Source organism: Nyctereutes procyonoides, unplaced genomic scaffold (assembly GCF_905146905.1).
Source record: "Nyctereutes procyonoides isolate TBG_1078 unplaced genomic scaffold, NYPRO_anot_genome, whole genome shotgun sequence".
In the NCBI taxonomy this organism is placed as follows: Eukaryota; Metazoa; Chordata; class Mammalia; order Carnivora; family Canidae; genus Nyctereutes; species Nyctereutes procyonoides.
This window is the reverse complement of record NW_026575046.1, coordinates 17726514-17745740: the sequence shown is the minus strand read 5'-3', so window position 1 is coordinate 17745740 and position 19227 is coordinate 17726514. Positions and strand designations below refer to the sequence as shown.

At 41.7% G+C, this 19227-nt stretch overlaps 1 protein-coding gene across 1 annotated transcript in view; it reads right to left on the bottom strand.

Annotated features, from left to right (window-relative positions):
- EGFLAM (EGF like, fibronectin type III and laminin G domains) overlaps window positions 1-19227 on the bottom strand; it is a 178729-nt gene that overhangs the window by 64572 nt on the left and 94930 nt on the right. The window contains exon 7 of the mRNA XM_055325869.1: window positions 18985-19151. Coding sequence (XP_055181844.1) covers window positions 18985-19151 — 167 coding nt within the window. The remainder of the gene's footprint in view (window positions 1-18984; window positions 19152-19227) is intronic.

Genomic DNA, 19227 nt, shown 5'->3' with positions numbered 1-19227 from the left:
CAGGGCTTGATTGCACCACCCTGAGTGTATGACCTGAGCCGAAACAAAAAGTCTGATGCTTAACCAACTGAGCTACCCAAGCACCCTGATAAAAGTTTGAAAGTTAATAACTTAAGGATGGTAAATAAAGAATGTATAATTCACTCCAAGAGAGGAGAAAGGGGGGCTAAGAAAATATTGTCAATTGTATAGAAAACAGGAAAGAAGCACCAAGATTCCTCCCTGTCACCAAAACCAAAAAAAAAAAAGGGCAGAGAAAAAAGAAAAAAGCAGAGTAAATAACACAAAATAAAATGGTAGAAATAAATAGAATATGTTAACAATTACAATAACTGTAAAAACAAAAACAACTTGCCACTTAAAGGACAGTGCTTGTCAGACTGGATTTTTATAAGTTAAGCTGTATATTGTTTCTAGAAAGTACCTACAACATAAGACACTGAGAGATCAAAAGTAAAAAATAATGTAAGAGGTGTTTCTAGCAATAGCTAAAAGGAAGCTAGTGTGTGTGTATTATCATTAGACAACATAGACTTTAAGAGAAAAGAGAAGCAGCATTGTTAATGTTAAAAATGGTTGCTAAATAATGATTAAAGGAGCTACCAGGAATATAAGATGATTCTAAGCTTATAGGTACCTAATATTACAACCTCACATATATATCAAGAAGAAGATTGAGAGACGTATAGGTAGGGATATATAGCGGGAAATTTTAATGTGTCTCTCTCAGTAGCTAATAGATCAAGCTGACAATATAGAAGTTTGAACAACAATATTAAATGGGTTGATCAAGTGGACATATATAGAACCCTAGACACCAAAATAAGAGAACATACATTCTTTTCAAAAGTACACAGGAAAACTGCATGAAAAGGAAATTATGACTACAAAAATAAAAAAAGAAAGAAAGAAAATTCCACAGATTAAACTAATGTAAAATAGCCTTTCAAGTATACGAGCCTGGAGAGTAAGTATAACAAAAGCTCACTAAAAGGCTTTGGAAAGATCCAAATAAATGGATGAGATATAACACAGCCATGAATTGGATGGGTCCATATCATTTTATACATTCAATACAGAATTCAATAGAATTCTGATTTGTAAACTCCCAATCGAGTTTTTTATGGAATTGAAAAACTGATTCTAAAATTTATATTGAAGAGTGACAGGACAAGAAAAGACAGGGTAATTTTGAAGAAGAACAAGGTCAAGTAGAATTACCTACCAGGTATCACAATTCTATAAAGCGGCAGAAATTAAGACAGTATTGACCTAGGGAAATAGACCATAGTCTAAAGACTAAAGAAAGAGACTATAGTGGAACTCAGAAACAGACTTACAAATGTGTGGAGATCTGATATGCAGAAAGATGCCATTACAAATCAATAGGAGAAAGGATTAATGATTCAACGATTGGTACTGGGGCAACTGATTATCTATATGAAAAAAAATATATATATATATTAAGTTAGGCTCTTCCTTCTTTATGCCTAAAAGTAAATTTCAGGTAGATTGAGACCCTAAATGTGAAAAGCAAAATTTTCAAATTTTTAGGGTAAAACAAAATTTTGCTTAATGATCTTGGAAAGAGGAAGTAGTTAAAAAAAAACACAGAAAGCATAAATCATAAGAGAAAATATTGAGACATTTAACTACATTGAATGAAATAATTCTGTTCATTAATTGATACTGTAAGGGCAGTGAAAGGTAAGTCACAGGCTAGTGGAAGATCTATGCAACACATATTACTAAGTATTTATCTGGTGGAACACTATACAGCAGTGAAGCTGCATGAACTAGAGCTTTATACTTCAACTGGTGTGAGAGTCAAAACATAATGTTGGGGAGAAAAATTCATCACCAAAGGGTACTTGCATTGCATTTATAAGAAGTGTAGAAACATTCAAGACAATACCATATCATTCGTAAATAAACATATACATGTTAGCATAATGACTTAACGTGTAGGGAAACCATAACACTAAATGCAAACACCTCCAAAGAAAAGGCAGGAGGATGGGGTGGGGAGGGTACAGGGTGCAGAGGACAGGGATGTTTTCTTTTTCTAACACTGAATAAAATATGGCAACTGTTAAGATTTGACAAAGTTGGGTCATGGATATAGAGATATTCCTGACATTTTTTACTATGTTTGAAATTGTTCATAATAAAAAATAAGCAATGTAACCAAGCCAGAATTTTATTAGGAGGATGAAAATCCACATCTAAGACAGCAAGGACCAAAAGTTACATTGTAGTAACTTCGGCCAGTCACATGGGGGTGAACCTGAGAAATGTCCCCAGAAAGATGAAAAAATGCAAGAGAAAATACTACATAAGGATGTGAATGTAGAGGACAAGATCCAAACCAAGGTCACGGGTGCTTCTTTAGTCTTTACCAGAATGATGGAAACATTTCAAATGTCTTATGAATCAAAGACATAAAAATAAAACGTCTGATCTGGAAAAAAAAATAGACTACAGTTCAAAAGAGCTAATATTGGGGCAACCCAGGTGGCTCAGTGGTTTAGTGCCACCTTGGGCCCAGGGTGTCATCCTGGAGACCCGGGATCAAGTCCACATCGGGCTCCCTGCACGGAGCCTGCTTCTCCCTCTGCCTGTGTCTCTGCCTCTCTCTCTGTCTCTCATGAATAAATAATTTTTTTTTAAAAAAAAAAAAGCTAATATCATTGCTAAAATGAAAAGACCCAGACCTAGATACAAGCCAGTAAAATTCCTAAAGCAGAAGGAAAAGTCATAGGAACCAGGATGGTGATTTCTGTGCAGACAAGTTGGGGAAGGGGACTTATCGATAGTGTATTAGTATAGGCAAGTTAGGAAGGCAAAGGATGTTAACTACCTTCAGAGAGTGTCTGAACTATTTTTGAAATACCCTTTATTTTCACTGAAAAGCAGGTTTACATCCTTTAGTGAGATACAAAGAATTCTCTAAGGCCTTGATTTTCTTCTGGTCTTTGCTAATAAGGAGTTTAGAGTTTGGCGACACCCAAGACTTAAGTGACTGTTTTACCTCGTGTGATTATATTTGTATTTCTGGTTTGATTTCTGTTCATCTTACCACACTTATTTTTAATTATGGTGTGTGAATGTGTGTGCATATATTCCACAGTTCCTCAAATAATTTTTGTGCATTGGTGAAATACAAGTGATTTAAAACTACATTCAAATGTCTTGGGTGAATTCACATTCCAAAAGCTTGCAGGGCTCTAGCAGACAGTAGCCCTTAATGATGAGCTATAGAAAAGACCACTGGTGGTAATTAAGCTAGGGAGGGTGCGCTGTCATGATGAAAACAACTTCTACATTATGAATATCATCATAGGAGTAGAGCCAGTCTTAAATCAGAGGAGAGAGTCTGGCTTACGTCCTTACTCTGACCCACAATCCTGTCCAACAATTGATTGAAAACCCCGTGGGGAGTCTGTGACAGGAGCAAGCCGAACTCTCTCTGGGTCATGGATTAAGCTGTACCTAAGAAACTTTTTTTTTTTTTTTCAAAATAAATGGAAACAAGAGTAATTTGTTCTCACTTTGAAATAGATACTGGCATATTGATTAAACCCACATAGAGAGTGAGGGGAAGCCAGGGGTTCAGCTGAGGGTTTGCAAGCACTGAAGCATCACAAACCGACCTCCATCAGAGAGAAAATGATGAAATGGTAGTGCTGAGAATTCACTGTCTGGATAACAAATGGAATCCTGGCAATGCTTTCCATGGAAGGATTTCCTTTTTCCATGTTTGAAACGTACACCTTGAGAAATTACCATCTGGTTGGAATTTGCTGAGCAAGAAATGGCGAGGATGGAAGAGCACACAGGCTTCTGGCCACAGTGGGTACAATCAATATACCATCCATCTGCTGGGGTGGGGGACTCCTGTTATGAAGCCAGGAGCAGTAAGGCCAGAGAGGCTGGCTGGGGCTAGATTACGAAAGATCGTGAACGTCAGGTTAAGGAGTGTGGCATCTATCCTGTGAACAGGACGAGCAGGAGTGTAACATGCTAATAATGGGGGTGGTTTTATATTAGTCTAGAGCGGGGGTCCAGGGTAGCTTGCTGTGTTCTGGCGTTGCACCTCTATATCCTTTGGCCTCAAGCACATCCTCAGAGATCTCCCTCAACACCCAGCCCAGAAAACCTTCTACCTGGATTCTCTTGTTCCTCATCCCCTGTCCCTTTGGAGAAATCCCACTCAGCCATTCCTAATGTCACCTCACTGGGAGACCTTTGTCAATCCACTTCCCAGCTTTCTGATGCACAAAATCAATCACTGTCCCCCTCTCCAAGCTACGGAGCACTCTCTGTATATTGCACATCACTGTACAGGCAGTTAGTTGAATGACAGTCTGGTCACCAGACTAGATCATGGACCCCAGGAAGGCGAGAGCCAGTTCAATTCTCTTTGAAAAAAGTTTGGTAAAAATAACTACTTGTGAAATGAATGGCTGATACTTTTGGTGACTTCTATACTAGAATACACCTCCTGCTTCATGCCTTTCAGGGCTAATTTTTATTTATATGAAACTGTGTTCAATTTTCTTACACGTTTTGTTCAGTACTATTCAAACTACAGATCTCAAACACAGTGAACAGTAAAAATAATTCAGTGGGAATGGCCACATTTTTTAAAATGGAACCAAATGGTATAAAAATATAAAGCTCTGCATTCAGCGTGAGTGGGTATTGTTCTGGGAGACAGTTGCACACACACGTATTTATACGTACATTTGTGTGTGGTGTGTGTCGGGCTACGGTGCAAATTGCATATTCTTACTGTGGGAGGCAGTCCAAAAAAATTGAGAAATATTTCGCTCTAGTTGATTTTTTGAATGCTGGTTAATTTTCCAGTCTGATTGCCATTTTATTTTGAGCAAAGTTTAGATTTTCTAATTTTATTTTTATCTTCAAGTTGAGTTCCTCAACCTTAGCACTATTAACATCTCAGGATAGATCACTGCTGTGGATGCCCATCCTAGGCATCGTAGGATACTTAGCAGCATCCCTGGCTTCTACCCACCAGATGCCAGTAGCACCTACCAGAGTTGTGACAGCCAAAAATGCCCCTCCGGCACTGCTACCTGCCTCCTAGGAGGCAAAATTACCCCCATTTGAGAACTACCACTCTATGGTGCCTCCAAATAATTCAGGCATTCAGGCAGCCTTTAGGAAATGCATAAGACGATCGGAAGCAAAGATCCTGGAGGCACTTACTGAAATGGAAGGTCTGAGGATACCGATCTGCAAAGTTTCTTAACCTCTATCAGGTTTACAACCAGGTCCCAACAGGTCACTCTCTGACTGCACGGAACATCATCAGTCTAACCACAAGATTTTCACTAATGTGGCTAGACAGAGCAGTGCACAGCAGGACACAGAAAGTGTTCGGGGTCAGGAGGTGTTTTTGGAAGCAACAAGAGGGCTGAGAAAGAATCCCAGTACTGTTAGCTGAAAGAAGTAGAGCCTTGCAGTGAAAGAAGGATGTCAGGAACCTCACGTGCAGGGTTTCCACTGGGACCATGGAAGCAACAGTCCCCCTGCTCTGAAAAGAAGCTACAAGTACGTAGGAAATACAGGAAATAAGTGTATGTGGCAAGAAGTGACACTACTCTTCCATAGAAGGGCCTGACCATGCATGCAAGTGGGGTCTTTGCAGCAGAGAAGTGGGTAGGAAATGAAAAGAGAACTGACCAGAAGTGCCATGAATCTAATACTTACAGCCACTAACTGTGACCTAGAATTAGTCATATAATCTGGTGACGCTTCAGTTCCTGATCAGAAAATTGCAGAAGTTTGGCTATGTCCTTAAACTACCTGCTAGTTCCAAGACTCCATGACTTGGTTTGGCTCTCTACTTTTTTCTTTTCCTTAAAGCAATACAGAAATGCCTCTCTGTCGGTCTCCCCTCCTGTCTCGTTGGTTTCCATTCCATAGCCACAATGATCCTGTTTAAAATGTAGATCACATCATATCACTCTGCCGCTCAAAACACTTCAAGGTCTTTGCACCTAACTTAGAATAAAACCCAGAGTCTTCGCTGGGACCTACAGTGTTTGACCACTGGCCTCTGACTGTCTTTCTAATCTCGTTTCCTATCATTTTTGTCACTTATCATGTCCCTGCCACGAGAGCCTCCTTACAGCTCCTAGAGTATCCCAAGCCTGCTCTCACCCAAGGATCTGCACGTTTGCAGCTCCCTCCACACAGAGAGAGGGATGCTGCTCAAATCCTTTTGACAGCCCATCCCAAAGAGCAGTTCCCTCCATTCTCTCTGCCCTCTTATTCTGTCTCTCTTCCTCTTAAGACTCATCATTAAAGACATATTACTTATGTAATATAATGAAGAACTAATTTTATTATCTACTTACTTTCGGAGACTGACTCTCGAACATATAGGCTCCATGAGGGCAGGGATCACCTATCCTGTTGACTGCTAGACCCCAGTATATTATAGGCATTACATATACATTTTAAACATGTTCTTGTGTAAAAGAATATTTACACAAGCGAAATAATTGTTGTAGATTCAGAAACTAAATACTTTCTCGGGCATCCTCAAGACATTTTCCAACTTTACATAATTACCAGTGGTGATAATGTCTGAAGCAAAGAGCAAAAAACAAAACCAAAAAAGGCCTAACTTCAAGTTGCACATAGTCTTTTTTTTTTTTTTAACCATCGCTCTTTTAACTTTCATTGTTCTAATTCTTTCTGTACTGGACGGCCTTTTATTCATTTTATTTTAGAAATTGACTCTCTGGGTTCTTGGTACCATGAAGACTCAGCATGGTTACAAGCAGGATGTCACAAAGCCCTCAGATCCCTGCAGAGATTTCAGTTTGTGCTTGCGAACTTTTGTTTCTATTGCTGAAACTACATCTAAAATTAGCTGCCCTCTCCCCTTTAGGTTGGGACTAGTTAACTGGGGAAGAAGTCAATCATGTGAGGCAAGTGAGGGAACTTCCCTGGGTTCCCCTTCTCAACCACATCTGGTGATGCCAAACTGATCCCAAAGGCTCTTCCAGCTGTGAAAGTCTGTGAACTACCGCCATCTGCTGGGTGGCTTGGGAACTACCGCCATCTGGGGGCGAGGCTTCCTACTTCCTCCCCAGGAGCAATTGTTGGTCATCCCCCAAGTGTTTGTGACCCTTCGGACGTCTGGCCTTTGCGATTCCTTTATGACCAGATGATCAGGGCTACTGATGGGAGCAAAAGAGACATACATTTACATTTTTAAGTATGGTAGACACGGGGGTTTGAGTAAGATAGCTGCGCTAATAATCCACATTCCCTGACGGATCTGTAGCTTAACATACAGGTAGGAACGAAAAGCTGGAAATAAAAATTCCAGTATGAGACCTGAGCTTTGAGGCAGATGATTTTTTCTTTTTTTTTTTTTTTGCTTTTTTTCTTTTGAAACATAGTTTTGTCTTAAAAGTGTGTGTGAACAATGTGCTTTACTATGCACATTACTTATCAAAATACTAATAGTTGGGTTTCACATGCCATCCATATTACCAATTGGCTGCACACATGAGACTATCCATGAATAAGTATAAGTAAAGAATAACAGTCCTGACCCACTCTGCTGTACAGAGATGTCAGAGGGGAAATATAAACGTAGACAAGCTGAAAGCTAAGTAAGGGCATTAGTGGGAGGTCCTGCTTTGTATATAATAGTGAAACAATCTAAGTGTCTATCAATTAAGAATTAAATAATGTGGTAGAGCTTTCCAATGGAATATACTATAGTTATTAATGATGTAGATCTGTATTTGTTGACATTTAAAGATGTGCCTAGCATTTTGTTACACAGAAAAGTTATATGTACTCTGATCTCAGCATTGGATTTTAAAAAATCCTCCAAGATTATAGGCTACTATGTTAATAGCTGCCATGCCTAGATGCTGAGATTAAATATAATTTTCATTTGGATTTTTTTCCACTTTTAATGTTGTTTGAATGTTTTTTTTCTAATTAAGTGTGGATTACTTTTTCTACTTAAAGATTAAAAAAAAAAAAAGCAATTTCTGCTTTGACATTATTGCAATGGTTTCCCTGGTTGGTCTCACTGCTTTTCTTCTGGCTTCTTCCCATACTGGTACCTGTGCTTCCACTGAAACCTAAGTGAGATCTTTTCATTCCTCTGGTCAAGCCCCCAACCCTCCCAGTCTTCTCATCTCTCTCCAGTAAAAGCAACGTCCAAGGGCCTCCAACATCCTAATCTACTATTACCATGACTTCACTTTCCTTGTTACCTCATCTCCTTACAGACCTCTCCCCCAAATACCCCTAATCCAGCCACACAGGCCTCCTTTGTTCTTCCCTGAACATATCAGGATGCTCCTGCATCAAAGCCTCTGAATTTGCCTAGAACACTCTTCTCCCAGGTGGATTGATGGATACATTAGATAGACAATAGGTAGATAGATCAACTGATCTATTGCCCCCAGGTACATGTACCCAGAAAATTCACCCCATCTTTCTTCCTCAAATGTCACCTTCTCAGGAGGCTTTCTCTGACTGCCCATCCCCTTGTCTGTTTTGCATTTTGCTAGCCCTTATTCCCATCTGACACAGTATGTACATTTTTAAACTGATCTGTTCATTGCCTGTCTGCCCTGACTAAAATGTAAGCTCTGCAAGGTCAGGGACTCTTTTTGTCTGTTTTGTTCACTGCTGAAACCCCAGTATTCGAAACAGTGCCTCGCCACCATGGCACTAAGTATTTTTTGAAAGAGCAAATGGGTATGTTGTAAAAATAACTTGGGGGAACTGATTCTTTAGGAAAAAGAAATCCCACAAACTTTGGGAACCAAGCTGAAAACAAGGTCATCACCAAACTGCACTCTTATCCAGGATCTGCAGCTAAGTGACCTTGAGAAGACTGTTGAGTCATTCTGGGCCTCCATTTCCTCATCTGCCAAATGAAGAATTAGTCCTCGTCCACTCTGAGTTTATAAAACTTTCAGTCAACCAAAGTTTGGCTATGAGACCTGTCAACCTCCCTTGTTTAAGGCAAATGCTAAAAAGGCAAAGATGAATGCAATAAGGTTCCTGTTCTCCATCAGTAAGAGTGAAAGACTGAAACATAATCCCATATTTTTGGGATCCATGTTAAAAGGCCCCAATCTCTTATTATATGAAATGATACTGTTACTTCTCTTTGTGGATTCCTTTCTTCTATCCCCCAGCATCTTCCCCTCCTCCTGTCCACTAGGCACCCGCCCCCCCTCTGGGCCCTGGGAGGCTGACCCATGGGGCTTCCAGCGGTGATGTGACCATCTGGAGCGTCAGCAGGAGAGTGCAAGCAGGAAGGAGAGAAGTCAGCAGTCAGCACACTCTGTCCTCCAACTTCCAGTCTACTAGGTTGTCACCGACACAAGTCTGAAGGTCACAGCTCTTGCCGGATGGCTCTCCCTGTCTGTCTCCAGGTGCTGGCAATTGCTTGCTTTTGCTTTCCTTACATCTACCCAAACTTTTGCAAAAGGTTCCTTCGCTAAACTCACTTCAAATTAACTAAGTGTAAGTGCCTCTGTTTCCTGCTGACACCTATGATCATTAGAAAAATCATCATTGTTCCCATGGTTCCTTCTTACTTGTGCATCTTTGTTTCATATTTGGTTGTATAATCAGAAGAGCTCCATCAGACTCAGCCAGTGTGCACTCTGTCCCTCCTCCATGTCTGTCCCGGAGTCCATCTGATTTCATGGGCCTCCTCTCTCTGTGCTAAACCACCACTGTGGTCCTCCTCTCTCAGGCAAGAACCTCAGTGATTCATAGATTTAGATGCTAAGAGATGATGGGCGGGGGTGAGGGGGTGGGGTTGGGGGATCTTGCTTTTTGTGTAAAAGAAAGACGCCCTCCAAAGGAGATAATGGAAAAGATGAACCATGATATAAGGAGTATAAAAGAAAGGACAAAATGAGTAATAAGGAAACAGGAGGAAACAAAAGGAAAAATAGTAAAGAACATTTGCATATTACTTCAATATATTAATGTTTCAAAATCCACTGAGACATTGAGACGGAGTGCACTAAGTAGTATACCCTTGCTCACAATGTGGCCATGAAAGAGCAGCTGACCGGTTCAACAGATGCTTCGGTTGAAACTAGAGCATCACAAGCGCCTCTTCTTTGGAAAATTATATTTTTCTTATCATTTGTTTTAGTCTTTCTTCCTTAGCTAGCCAGCGGGGGTAAAATATCCGCGTAGTGATTATAAGTAAATGTATGGTAATGTGAGATGTACAGAGGCCTCTGAAGAACAATTAATAGGTAGCAGGTATTTAAACAGCAAAGTGAATCATTCCCTTTAGAACCAATAAAGTTGTGCAAATGAGCCCTACTCGGATTTACATGCATCGGGGTATTAGCAAATCAATAGGGCGATTACTGTGGAGGGCACCTGAATGTAAAATCGCATCTGAGGTTATGTTTATGCACAAACTGCACACTTAAAATGCAGATTTACCTAGGCTAGGAGGGAAACAAATGATTTGTTCTTCCTCCTGTTCTCTTTTTCTGTCTTACATTCCAAAGATTTACAAATCCATGAAGCTCACCAATTTACAGGCCTAACTCAAGTTCCGGGCATGATGCCCAGCAGAACAACCATCCTCAGCTTTCTCACTGTTCCTGGAGACCAGTGCAAACCTGTCCAAATGCACCTAGGTTGTAGGCTCTCTGGGGCTCTCATTTCTTTCTGAAGTTTTATGTGACAATTACAATTAAAATTAAAATTAAATTTCAGGTGAAAATTCAGTTTCCATCAAGGAGACAATTTCATTTGTATGCACTAATCGATTCTTTCCAAGTGTGATGTAATTGCTACCAAGTAGATTCCCCAAGTTTCCCGGACAATCTCCTGAAATCTGGGGTGGGGGAACCCCAGTAAGATACCAGAGAGGTCAGCAAACTATGACCCTCAGGCCAAATCTAGTCCAGTTACCTGTCTTTATACCCGTGAAATAAATTTCTAGGCCCAAGATGGAGCTGCTTCTGCTTCTGCCAGGGGTATCACATCAGCAAACAGAACATAGGTTTTCTTTGTGTCCCTGTAAATGCTCCTCATGACCAGAAATTGAGCCAGCCAATCCCAAATGCCCAAGCCAACTCTGAGCTCTATACTTATCCCAATATAAGTATAGAGCTTTTTTTCCCAATTCATTTTCTATTTTTCTCCTCCTGCTGCTCATTCTTTACCCTGCAGATGCTTCCTGCTTATCATCCCATTTTGCAGTTCTCTGGAATCTTGAGAACGGAGACTGCACATTTCATGAAGTGTTAAAGTTTGTGTGTATCACCTAAATTATCTTCTTTAATCCTTTTAAATAGTACATGAGTTAAGTGGTTTTTCCTTCCTTCAATGGTTGAAAACAAGTTTAAAAAATATCTTGCGACATGGGAAAATGATATGAAATTCAATTTCCCATGCCCGTTGATGAAGTTTTATTGGAACACAATCACACATATTTTATTTTATTTTTTTGTCTATGGCTGCTTTCACACTACAACAGCAGAAGTGAACTCAGAAATTCCAAGATATTTTCTACCCTGCCCTTTACAGAAATATCTGCTGATCCCTGTCTAAGTAAATGGTTAACTTTGGGGAGGTTAAAAACAAGCAAACAAAAATTAGAGGTATAGTATTTATAACTGTGAGGTCTCTCTTTCTCTCTTTCCTTTTTTTCTTTTCTTTTTTTTTTTTTTTTTCTCTTTTTTCCCTGAATTCAAGATGTGCTGGAGTGGTGAGAGAGAAGAAATTTTGTTAGCAAAATTCGTTGTCCCTTGTAGTTTTAATTATCTAATGTCTTCTAAATCTGCAATCTTTTAAAACCAACCAACCAACCAAATCCATCCTAATGATTCTGCTTGACCTAATTCTTGTAGTCTCTTCTATTCTTCCACTTATGTCAGGGCAGTTTTTGTCCTTGACCGTTTGTTTCTGAAATCTGACATTCTAATATCCTCAAGGCTCAAGAGCAGAGCTCAGGGTGTGGAGTCATAAAGGAAAAGCGATAGACCAACTGGCGGTCACCTGGAGGTCAGTTCCACCATCCTCCCGTAACTATGCATGGAGGAAATACTTACTGATGTCTCCTTCACCTTGAAAAGTGGGCAGAGGGACACCTGGGTGGCTCAGCAGTTGAGTGCCCACCTTTGGCCCAGGGCATGATCCTGGAGTCCTGGGATCCAGTCCCACATCAGGCTCCCTGCATGGAGCCTGCTTCTCTCTCTGCCTGTGTCTCTTCCTCTCTCTCTCTCTCTCTCTCTCTCTCTGTGTGTGTGTGTCTCATGAATGAATAAATAAATAAAATCTTTAGAAAAAAAGAAAAGAAAAGTGGGTAGAGGTCATAATCCCTGTTTCACACGTGTTTCCTCAAAATGATCTTTAGAAGTAGAAAATATTCTCTATCTCAGACATTACTGTACCCATTTTAGAGATGAGAACGCTGAGGCCCAGAAAGATTAAGTGACTTTCCTGAGTTCCCACAGCAACGTAATAAGAGAATCGTTCTCCTGGCATCAGGCCCAGGCATGCCTAACGGATTCTGCTCCACGTAAAGTTACAGTATTTGGAGGCAGTGAGGAACTTTTCAAGAGTTGGTGAGGATTTTTCATAGGCACTGACCAAAAGAGGCAGTTGGCTATACATATAAGTTATGGGGATTTGGGGAGAAGCTGTTCCAGTCCCTTCCTGTCTGCTTCTTACCCATCCCTGGTGCACATCACTGCCTTCTGTTCCCCACTCGCTCCCCGTCCACACACTGCTGCAGCCAATTCAAGGCATTGCCACCAAATAGGAGCCCTTACTAGTGACTGGGGATAAAGGAACTCTACTTGTGGCTAGATGTGTGACAACATGCACTGAGGAACCTTTGCACGCTAAGCAGGTCTCTGGGGAGACAGTCAGGAAGGACCCAAACCTCAGAGCAAAACTGTGCAAAATTAGATTCACTCACAGACATTCGCATGATAAGGGTATATAAACAGATACACAACCCACGCCAGCTGCAATATCCCAGTAAGCAGGAAGGTAGAGACAAGAAGGGTTGGCCGGGGCGGGGAGGGGAGGATAGAGAACATCATGAAATCAACTCTACTGTAGAAATTTGATTGATTTGGACCAGGATGGGTTGTCTCAGCTCAGTAGAAGAGAGTGTTTCTGCATCGGTTGTAGAAAATGGGCTGGGATTTGGGATTTGGTGGAAACCAAACCCACACCGGCATCTCACACCTTCCTATGCCATCTCTGAAGGTCTAGGCCCATGATTAGGCTTGCTAGACCCAAAGGGAAAATGCACTTGAATTGAGCATAGAAATGTTAACAGCAGCTTATTCTAAATAACAAGAAAGAAAACAGGAGTAGACATGGGCTTGGTCAGAAAATGTCTCTCCCTCCCTCACCCCCTTATCAGCAACTTGTGCTCTTTTGATCACGATATTCTCTTGCAAAGGCCTCTTTTCCATCCTTACTGTCTTGAACTTAAACCCCCAGGTTTTGCTCCCTTCTTTCCTTCCTCTCTCCCTCTCTCTCTTTTTTAAATATTTTATTTATTTATTTGAGAGAAAGAGAGAGAGACAGAGATGGTGAGAGAGAACACAAACAGGGAGGAGAGGAAGAAGCAGAGTCCTCGCTGAGCAGGGAGCCTGATGCGGGACTCGATCCTGGACCCCGGGATCACGACCTGAGTGGAAGGCAGATGTTTAACCTACTGAGTCACCCAGGGGCCCCTTCCCTCCCTTTTTTATTCTACTTTTTCTTTTTTGTGACACATTGCAACTCTGAAGTTGGACTTTTCCTCTGAACCTTGCCAGTGGGGAAAACTGGTGGGTTTCTAGACTACCTTTCTCCTTCCATCTTCTCTTTGAATTCCCCAGAGAGTAGCAGGAGAAAGTTTCCAGCCTCCAAAGTAGTCATGAGCTCTTGTCTTAACTCACAAGAGTTAAGAAGTCAATCACCAACTCCATAAATATTTACTGAGCATCTACTTTGTGCAGAGTGTTGGGAGCATAGCCCTGAGCAGGACATTCCAACTCCACTCTGAAGCCTATCCTGCAGAAGGGATGCAGATAATAAAATGGTGAGCATGCAACATTTTATTTCAGGCAGTGAGCATGCTCTGGGGAATTTAAAGCAGGAATGGGGCTCAGGTAAAGGAGGGTGGACTTCATGAAGTCTGTCTGAGGAAGTGACATCTGAGCTAGCAGGGGTGCAAGCGGCGGTCATGGAAAGATCTGGAAAAGAGAGTTCCAGGCAGGGGAAACAATGGCTGCAAAAGCCCCAAGGCAGGGAAGAGCAAGGTGGCTTTGGTGAGGAACAAAATAGCACCTTCTGTTGAGAAGACCCTGACAATACTAAGGACACTTCAGAAAAGAATTTCTTGGTTCTTTCTCTGCCTAAATAACAAAGATAGAACAGGAGAAATGAAGTGGCTGAGGGTGTTCGGACCAAATTGTGTAACCCTATAGTTGGTCAAACGTGTGAGTTCTTTTTCATTCCACATCATTTGTCTTTGGGAAAACAAACAAACACAAATTTTGGCTTTTTACTTCCACCATTTGTATTATTTCCAACTCGTGCGTGCCCTCTTTTACTCTTTCCAGCCTTCTCAATCACACTAAGCTTGGATCCCAGCAAATAAGCAGCCACCAGACGGGGTGAACACATGTCCTACAAAACCACATGAGTAGACCTGTGCCCTGAGGCCCCACAGAGCCCCCTGCTCCACCCAGCTAATTTCTGAGATCAAACACAGGGAAAAAAAGAATGCCACAGTGCAATAAGGCAAATATAATGTTGGCATTTCTTTCTCAAAGAAAAAAAAATGAGCAGGATGGGGTAAGGAGTGGCAAACCATGACCTTTACTTTTGTATTTCCTCAGGGGAAATAGGATCTGATATGTGTGCAAAGTCACCAGCAAGAGGTTGGCCGTAAATACAGGGTAGCATCATTATTATTCAAGGTCACCAAAGTGATTCTATTTCTCATTAGAGGATCTTGCCACTGAACATCTTAATATTTTCTTTCCATCCCACTTGTAATTTGGTGGAGCTGAGGTGAGATGTGGGCATTGGGCACACGGGGCACCACTTCAGAGAAGCCATCAAACCTTTCCTCACTCCGGGTGAGCACCAAGTCCAAAAATCACTGGGTCGGCTCTGATTAACCATACACACTAGCAACTGAGATCCACCACTGGCCCTGGTCAGCAGTTAAGCTGCTAATAGGGTCTGGCATTAACAGGTCAGGGGAAGTTAATGCCCTGTCAGTGGAGCGGAGATGTTCTCTTTCCTTATGAAAGGAGGTGGGTGTAGACCTAAAATAAGGAACAGAGGGGCCCTGCCCATGGTGGTGTCCAGGGTGGGATCTCGAGGAATCCCGTTGGGCCCTCTCCACCTTGGTGGTCAATGTGAACATTCTGTTCTGAAGCTCACTGTTGAGGAAGCAAAGAAGTTACTACACCAAGAAAACATCCCTGTGGGATGGACTTTGAAGTGGAGAAATGAATGGTTAATTGTAAGGCAGGATTTGAACTCAAACTTAGCTGACTGCAAAGCTTTCAAAGACTCAATTTTAAAACATATATAAAAAGGGATACTATTGCTCCAGCACAGGGTTTCTGTGAGAATTAACATGGAGGGGCGCCTGCGTGGCTCAGTCTGTTAAGTGCCCACTCTTGGTTCGACTCAGGTTGTGATCTCGGGGTTGTGAAATCAAGCTCTGCACCAGGCTCCATGCTCAGCACAGAGTCTGCTTGGTTTTTTTCTTTCCTCTCTCTCTCTCTCTGACCCTCCCCCTGTACATTCTCTCTCTCTTTCAAATAAATAAATTTTTTTTTAAAAAAAAAAAAAGAAGAATTGACATGGTAAATCCTAAGTAATGCCCTCAGCACAGTGCCTGGTTCATAGGATGTTGTTGCAACAGTAGCCTTGATATTGAGAATTTATTATATTTCAGATAAATGCTATTTGGTAATTAGGTTATTTTATATATGGAAAATGGGCTGGGAAACTAATAATCTAAAGTAATAGCAGAATAAGAAGCGTGAATGTAGTGGAATACAAGGTTTCTTAACATATTGGAAGCAATCACGAGAAAAGAACTCCCAACTGAAATACCAATTACAGCACATTCTTATGCATTCATGAAACCAGCCCCCTCATCAATTCTATTTCTGTTTTCCTGATTTGAGCCACTATATACATGTAAAACACAGTTAAATTTTATTTATTTAAAAATATTTCATAGTTGAGAGTTTTCACTGAATCAGCCACCTCCCCTACACATAATTACTTTGCAATGATACAGTGTTAGTTCACAGGGGAGATGGATCATATGCAACGTTACATATGGTGAAGCAATTTCACATGCCTCATCCCACTTAATTCACAAAGCTGCCACCCACCAGTGGGGAAATAATTATCGGTATCTGCAAACTCAGACCAGTGTTTCCGTTTAAAAAAAAAAAAAGTTAGAGATGTCCCAACCTCTGCCCTCTTCCTGGGACTCAGTCTCCACACCCACACCCAGGGCCAGCACAAGTTGTCACATCTCATCCTTCTACTTCCTTGTCTATGTGGAGAAGGCAATAGGAAGGCACAGAGGAAATAAGCACAGAGGAGCTAGACTCTGGGGAAGCGAGTAGGGTGGGAGGCACACCACACAGAGCAACCGCTCAGCCCATAATGTAAAAAGACGAACAGCATGTTTCAGATCCTGGGGCCTGCCCCAGACACTGCCGCCCCAATTTTGGCCATGTCCCCCAAAGCTTAACCAAAGATTATACCACAGATCTCATCTAGCAAAAGTGGAAGGAGACCTTCCTGGACTTGAAATAGAATCGTTAACATTTCTCTGGAAAGGAGCTTCATTCTTTGTCATATGACTGGGGAGTTTTAGCTTCTAAATCCTAAAGAAGAAGAATGAAACAATTGCTGGGTGATCATAGTTACTGTTTAACTATGAGCGTATGTGTGTGTGTGTGTGTGTGTGTGTGTGTAGGTCTATGCATGTGGGGTATATGCCTATGTTTGTGTGGGTACAAGTGTATATTTGTGTGTGTGTGTACATATGTGTGGGGAGTGGCCTCACCATAGCCCCATAACCCTCATCAATTCAATTTAAAAGAAGGAGCTCTGAAATTCAAGGTTTGGGTAAGGATTGCTTTCAGAAAAGCCAAAATTCCTAGAACTTGGGGAATGTGGTAAATCTGCACCCCTGCAAACAGCTATGGCCTTGGAAGTCACCATGTGTGAGGAGCTTATTCAGATTGACTAACCAATATAAATAGGGCTCTGCATTGGCCAATAGAAGCACTACCTAACTGGTAGGCTTTCTTTTCTTTTTTATTTAAAATCCATTTAATTAACATACAGTATATTATTATTTTCAGAGGTAGAATTTAGTGATTCATTACTTGCATATAATACCCAGTGCTCATTACATCATGTGCCCTCCTTTATGCCCACCACCCATTTACCCTATCCCCCCACCTACCTCTCCTCTAGCAACCCTCAGTTTATTTTCTAGAGCTAAAAGTCTCTTATGATTTGTTTCCCTTTCTGATTTCATCTTATGAAATACCAGATATTGGCAAGGATGCGGAGAAAGGGGAACCCTCTTACACAGCTGGTAGGATTGCAAACTAGTACAGCCACTCTGAAAAACAGTATGGAAGTTCCTCAAAAAGTTAAAAATAGAGCTACTCTATGATCCAGCAATTGCACTAATAATATTTATCCAAAGGATACAAACATAGTGAAGCACATGTGGACACATGCATCCCAATGCTTATAGCAGCAATGTCTACAATGCCTACAATAGCCAAAATGTGGGAAGAGCCCACTTGTCCATCCACAAATGAATGGATAAAGAAGAGTGGAATATTACTCAGCCAGCAACAGAATGAAATCTTGCCATTTGCAGCAACACAGATGGAACTAGAGGGTATAAGGCTAAGTGAAATAAGTCAGGCAGAGAAAGACAAATACCACGTGATTTTACTCATATGTGGAATTTAAGAAACAAAACAGATGAACGTAGGGGAAGGGAAAGAAAAACAAAATAAGGTAGGCTTCTTTTCTGAGAGTTCCTCTCTAAGGTAAAGAGGATCCAGGGTGGCAGCAGGGATCTTTAGACACGGGAACCTGGAAGCATTTGTTGTTAAAACTGAAAATATTACACAATTTTCAAACAAAAAAGTGCCAACGTCCCAGCTCTGAGGTCTCCCCCCCTAGAGCATTCTAAGTTTATGGCAATATGCCCCCCATTTCCAAAAGACAGAGATTCCTAAGCCAGGTGGGCAAGGTGGTCAAAGCAAGTGCAGTTCTTGCTTGAATCATGCAGGAACTTCTTAAACCCTAGACCATCATCAGAATCTGACTTCTCACAAAAATCCCTGGGGGGTTTAATAGACAGTGGCCCAGGCTTCCCGCAGCCCACCAGGAGGAACTTCTGCCATCGGATGACCCCCAGCTACATGTCAGTGTACCAGAGATTTGATTCTCTCTGCCCATCATTCAGTGGGCCTGATTTGTGTCTTTGGTTATGCAGGTGAACACTAACCCTGAAGAGTCGGGGAGCATTACTGCTTTCTCCTATGATTCTAAGATGAACCCATTTTCTCAAAAGATGCAAAGGGCAGGAGGTAGGGGGAGGCTGCAAATCATCTTGATATATGGTTTGTTCTGTAATTGTGAAAACGCTGACCTCCAACTCCCCAAGGGTGGTGCAGAAATAAACCTTCTGCTGACCTCCTGTACATAGAAACAGCCTGTGTCCCCATGGAAAGCCTCGAGCTTCCAAAGTGCTGGGAAAAGCACGGCAGGAAAAGCTGAGGATAACCCCAGGCCAGGCTGTCCTACTGCAGGGCACTAAGAAACTCTTGTCAGGTGAGGCCTGGCAAGGCGACCTCAGCCAAGCAGCCTACGTCTGTCCTTCAAAGGGGCTGTGGTACTCACAGGAGGTCCTGATGGTGTGGCTGCGCTGGCTGCGGGGGCTGGAGCCGTGGCGATTCACGGCCCTCACGGCAAACTGATAGTTGGTATTTGGATCGAGACCCTTGATAACCATGGAGTCCATCTGGATCCGCTCTTGGATTAAGGTCCAACTCTTGTCAAAATCCGGTCTTTATGGACAAAAAAACACAAAACAAAACAAGAAGCAGTAATTCAGGAGGAGCAAAAGGGAAGGGAAGCTTGCTG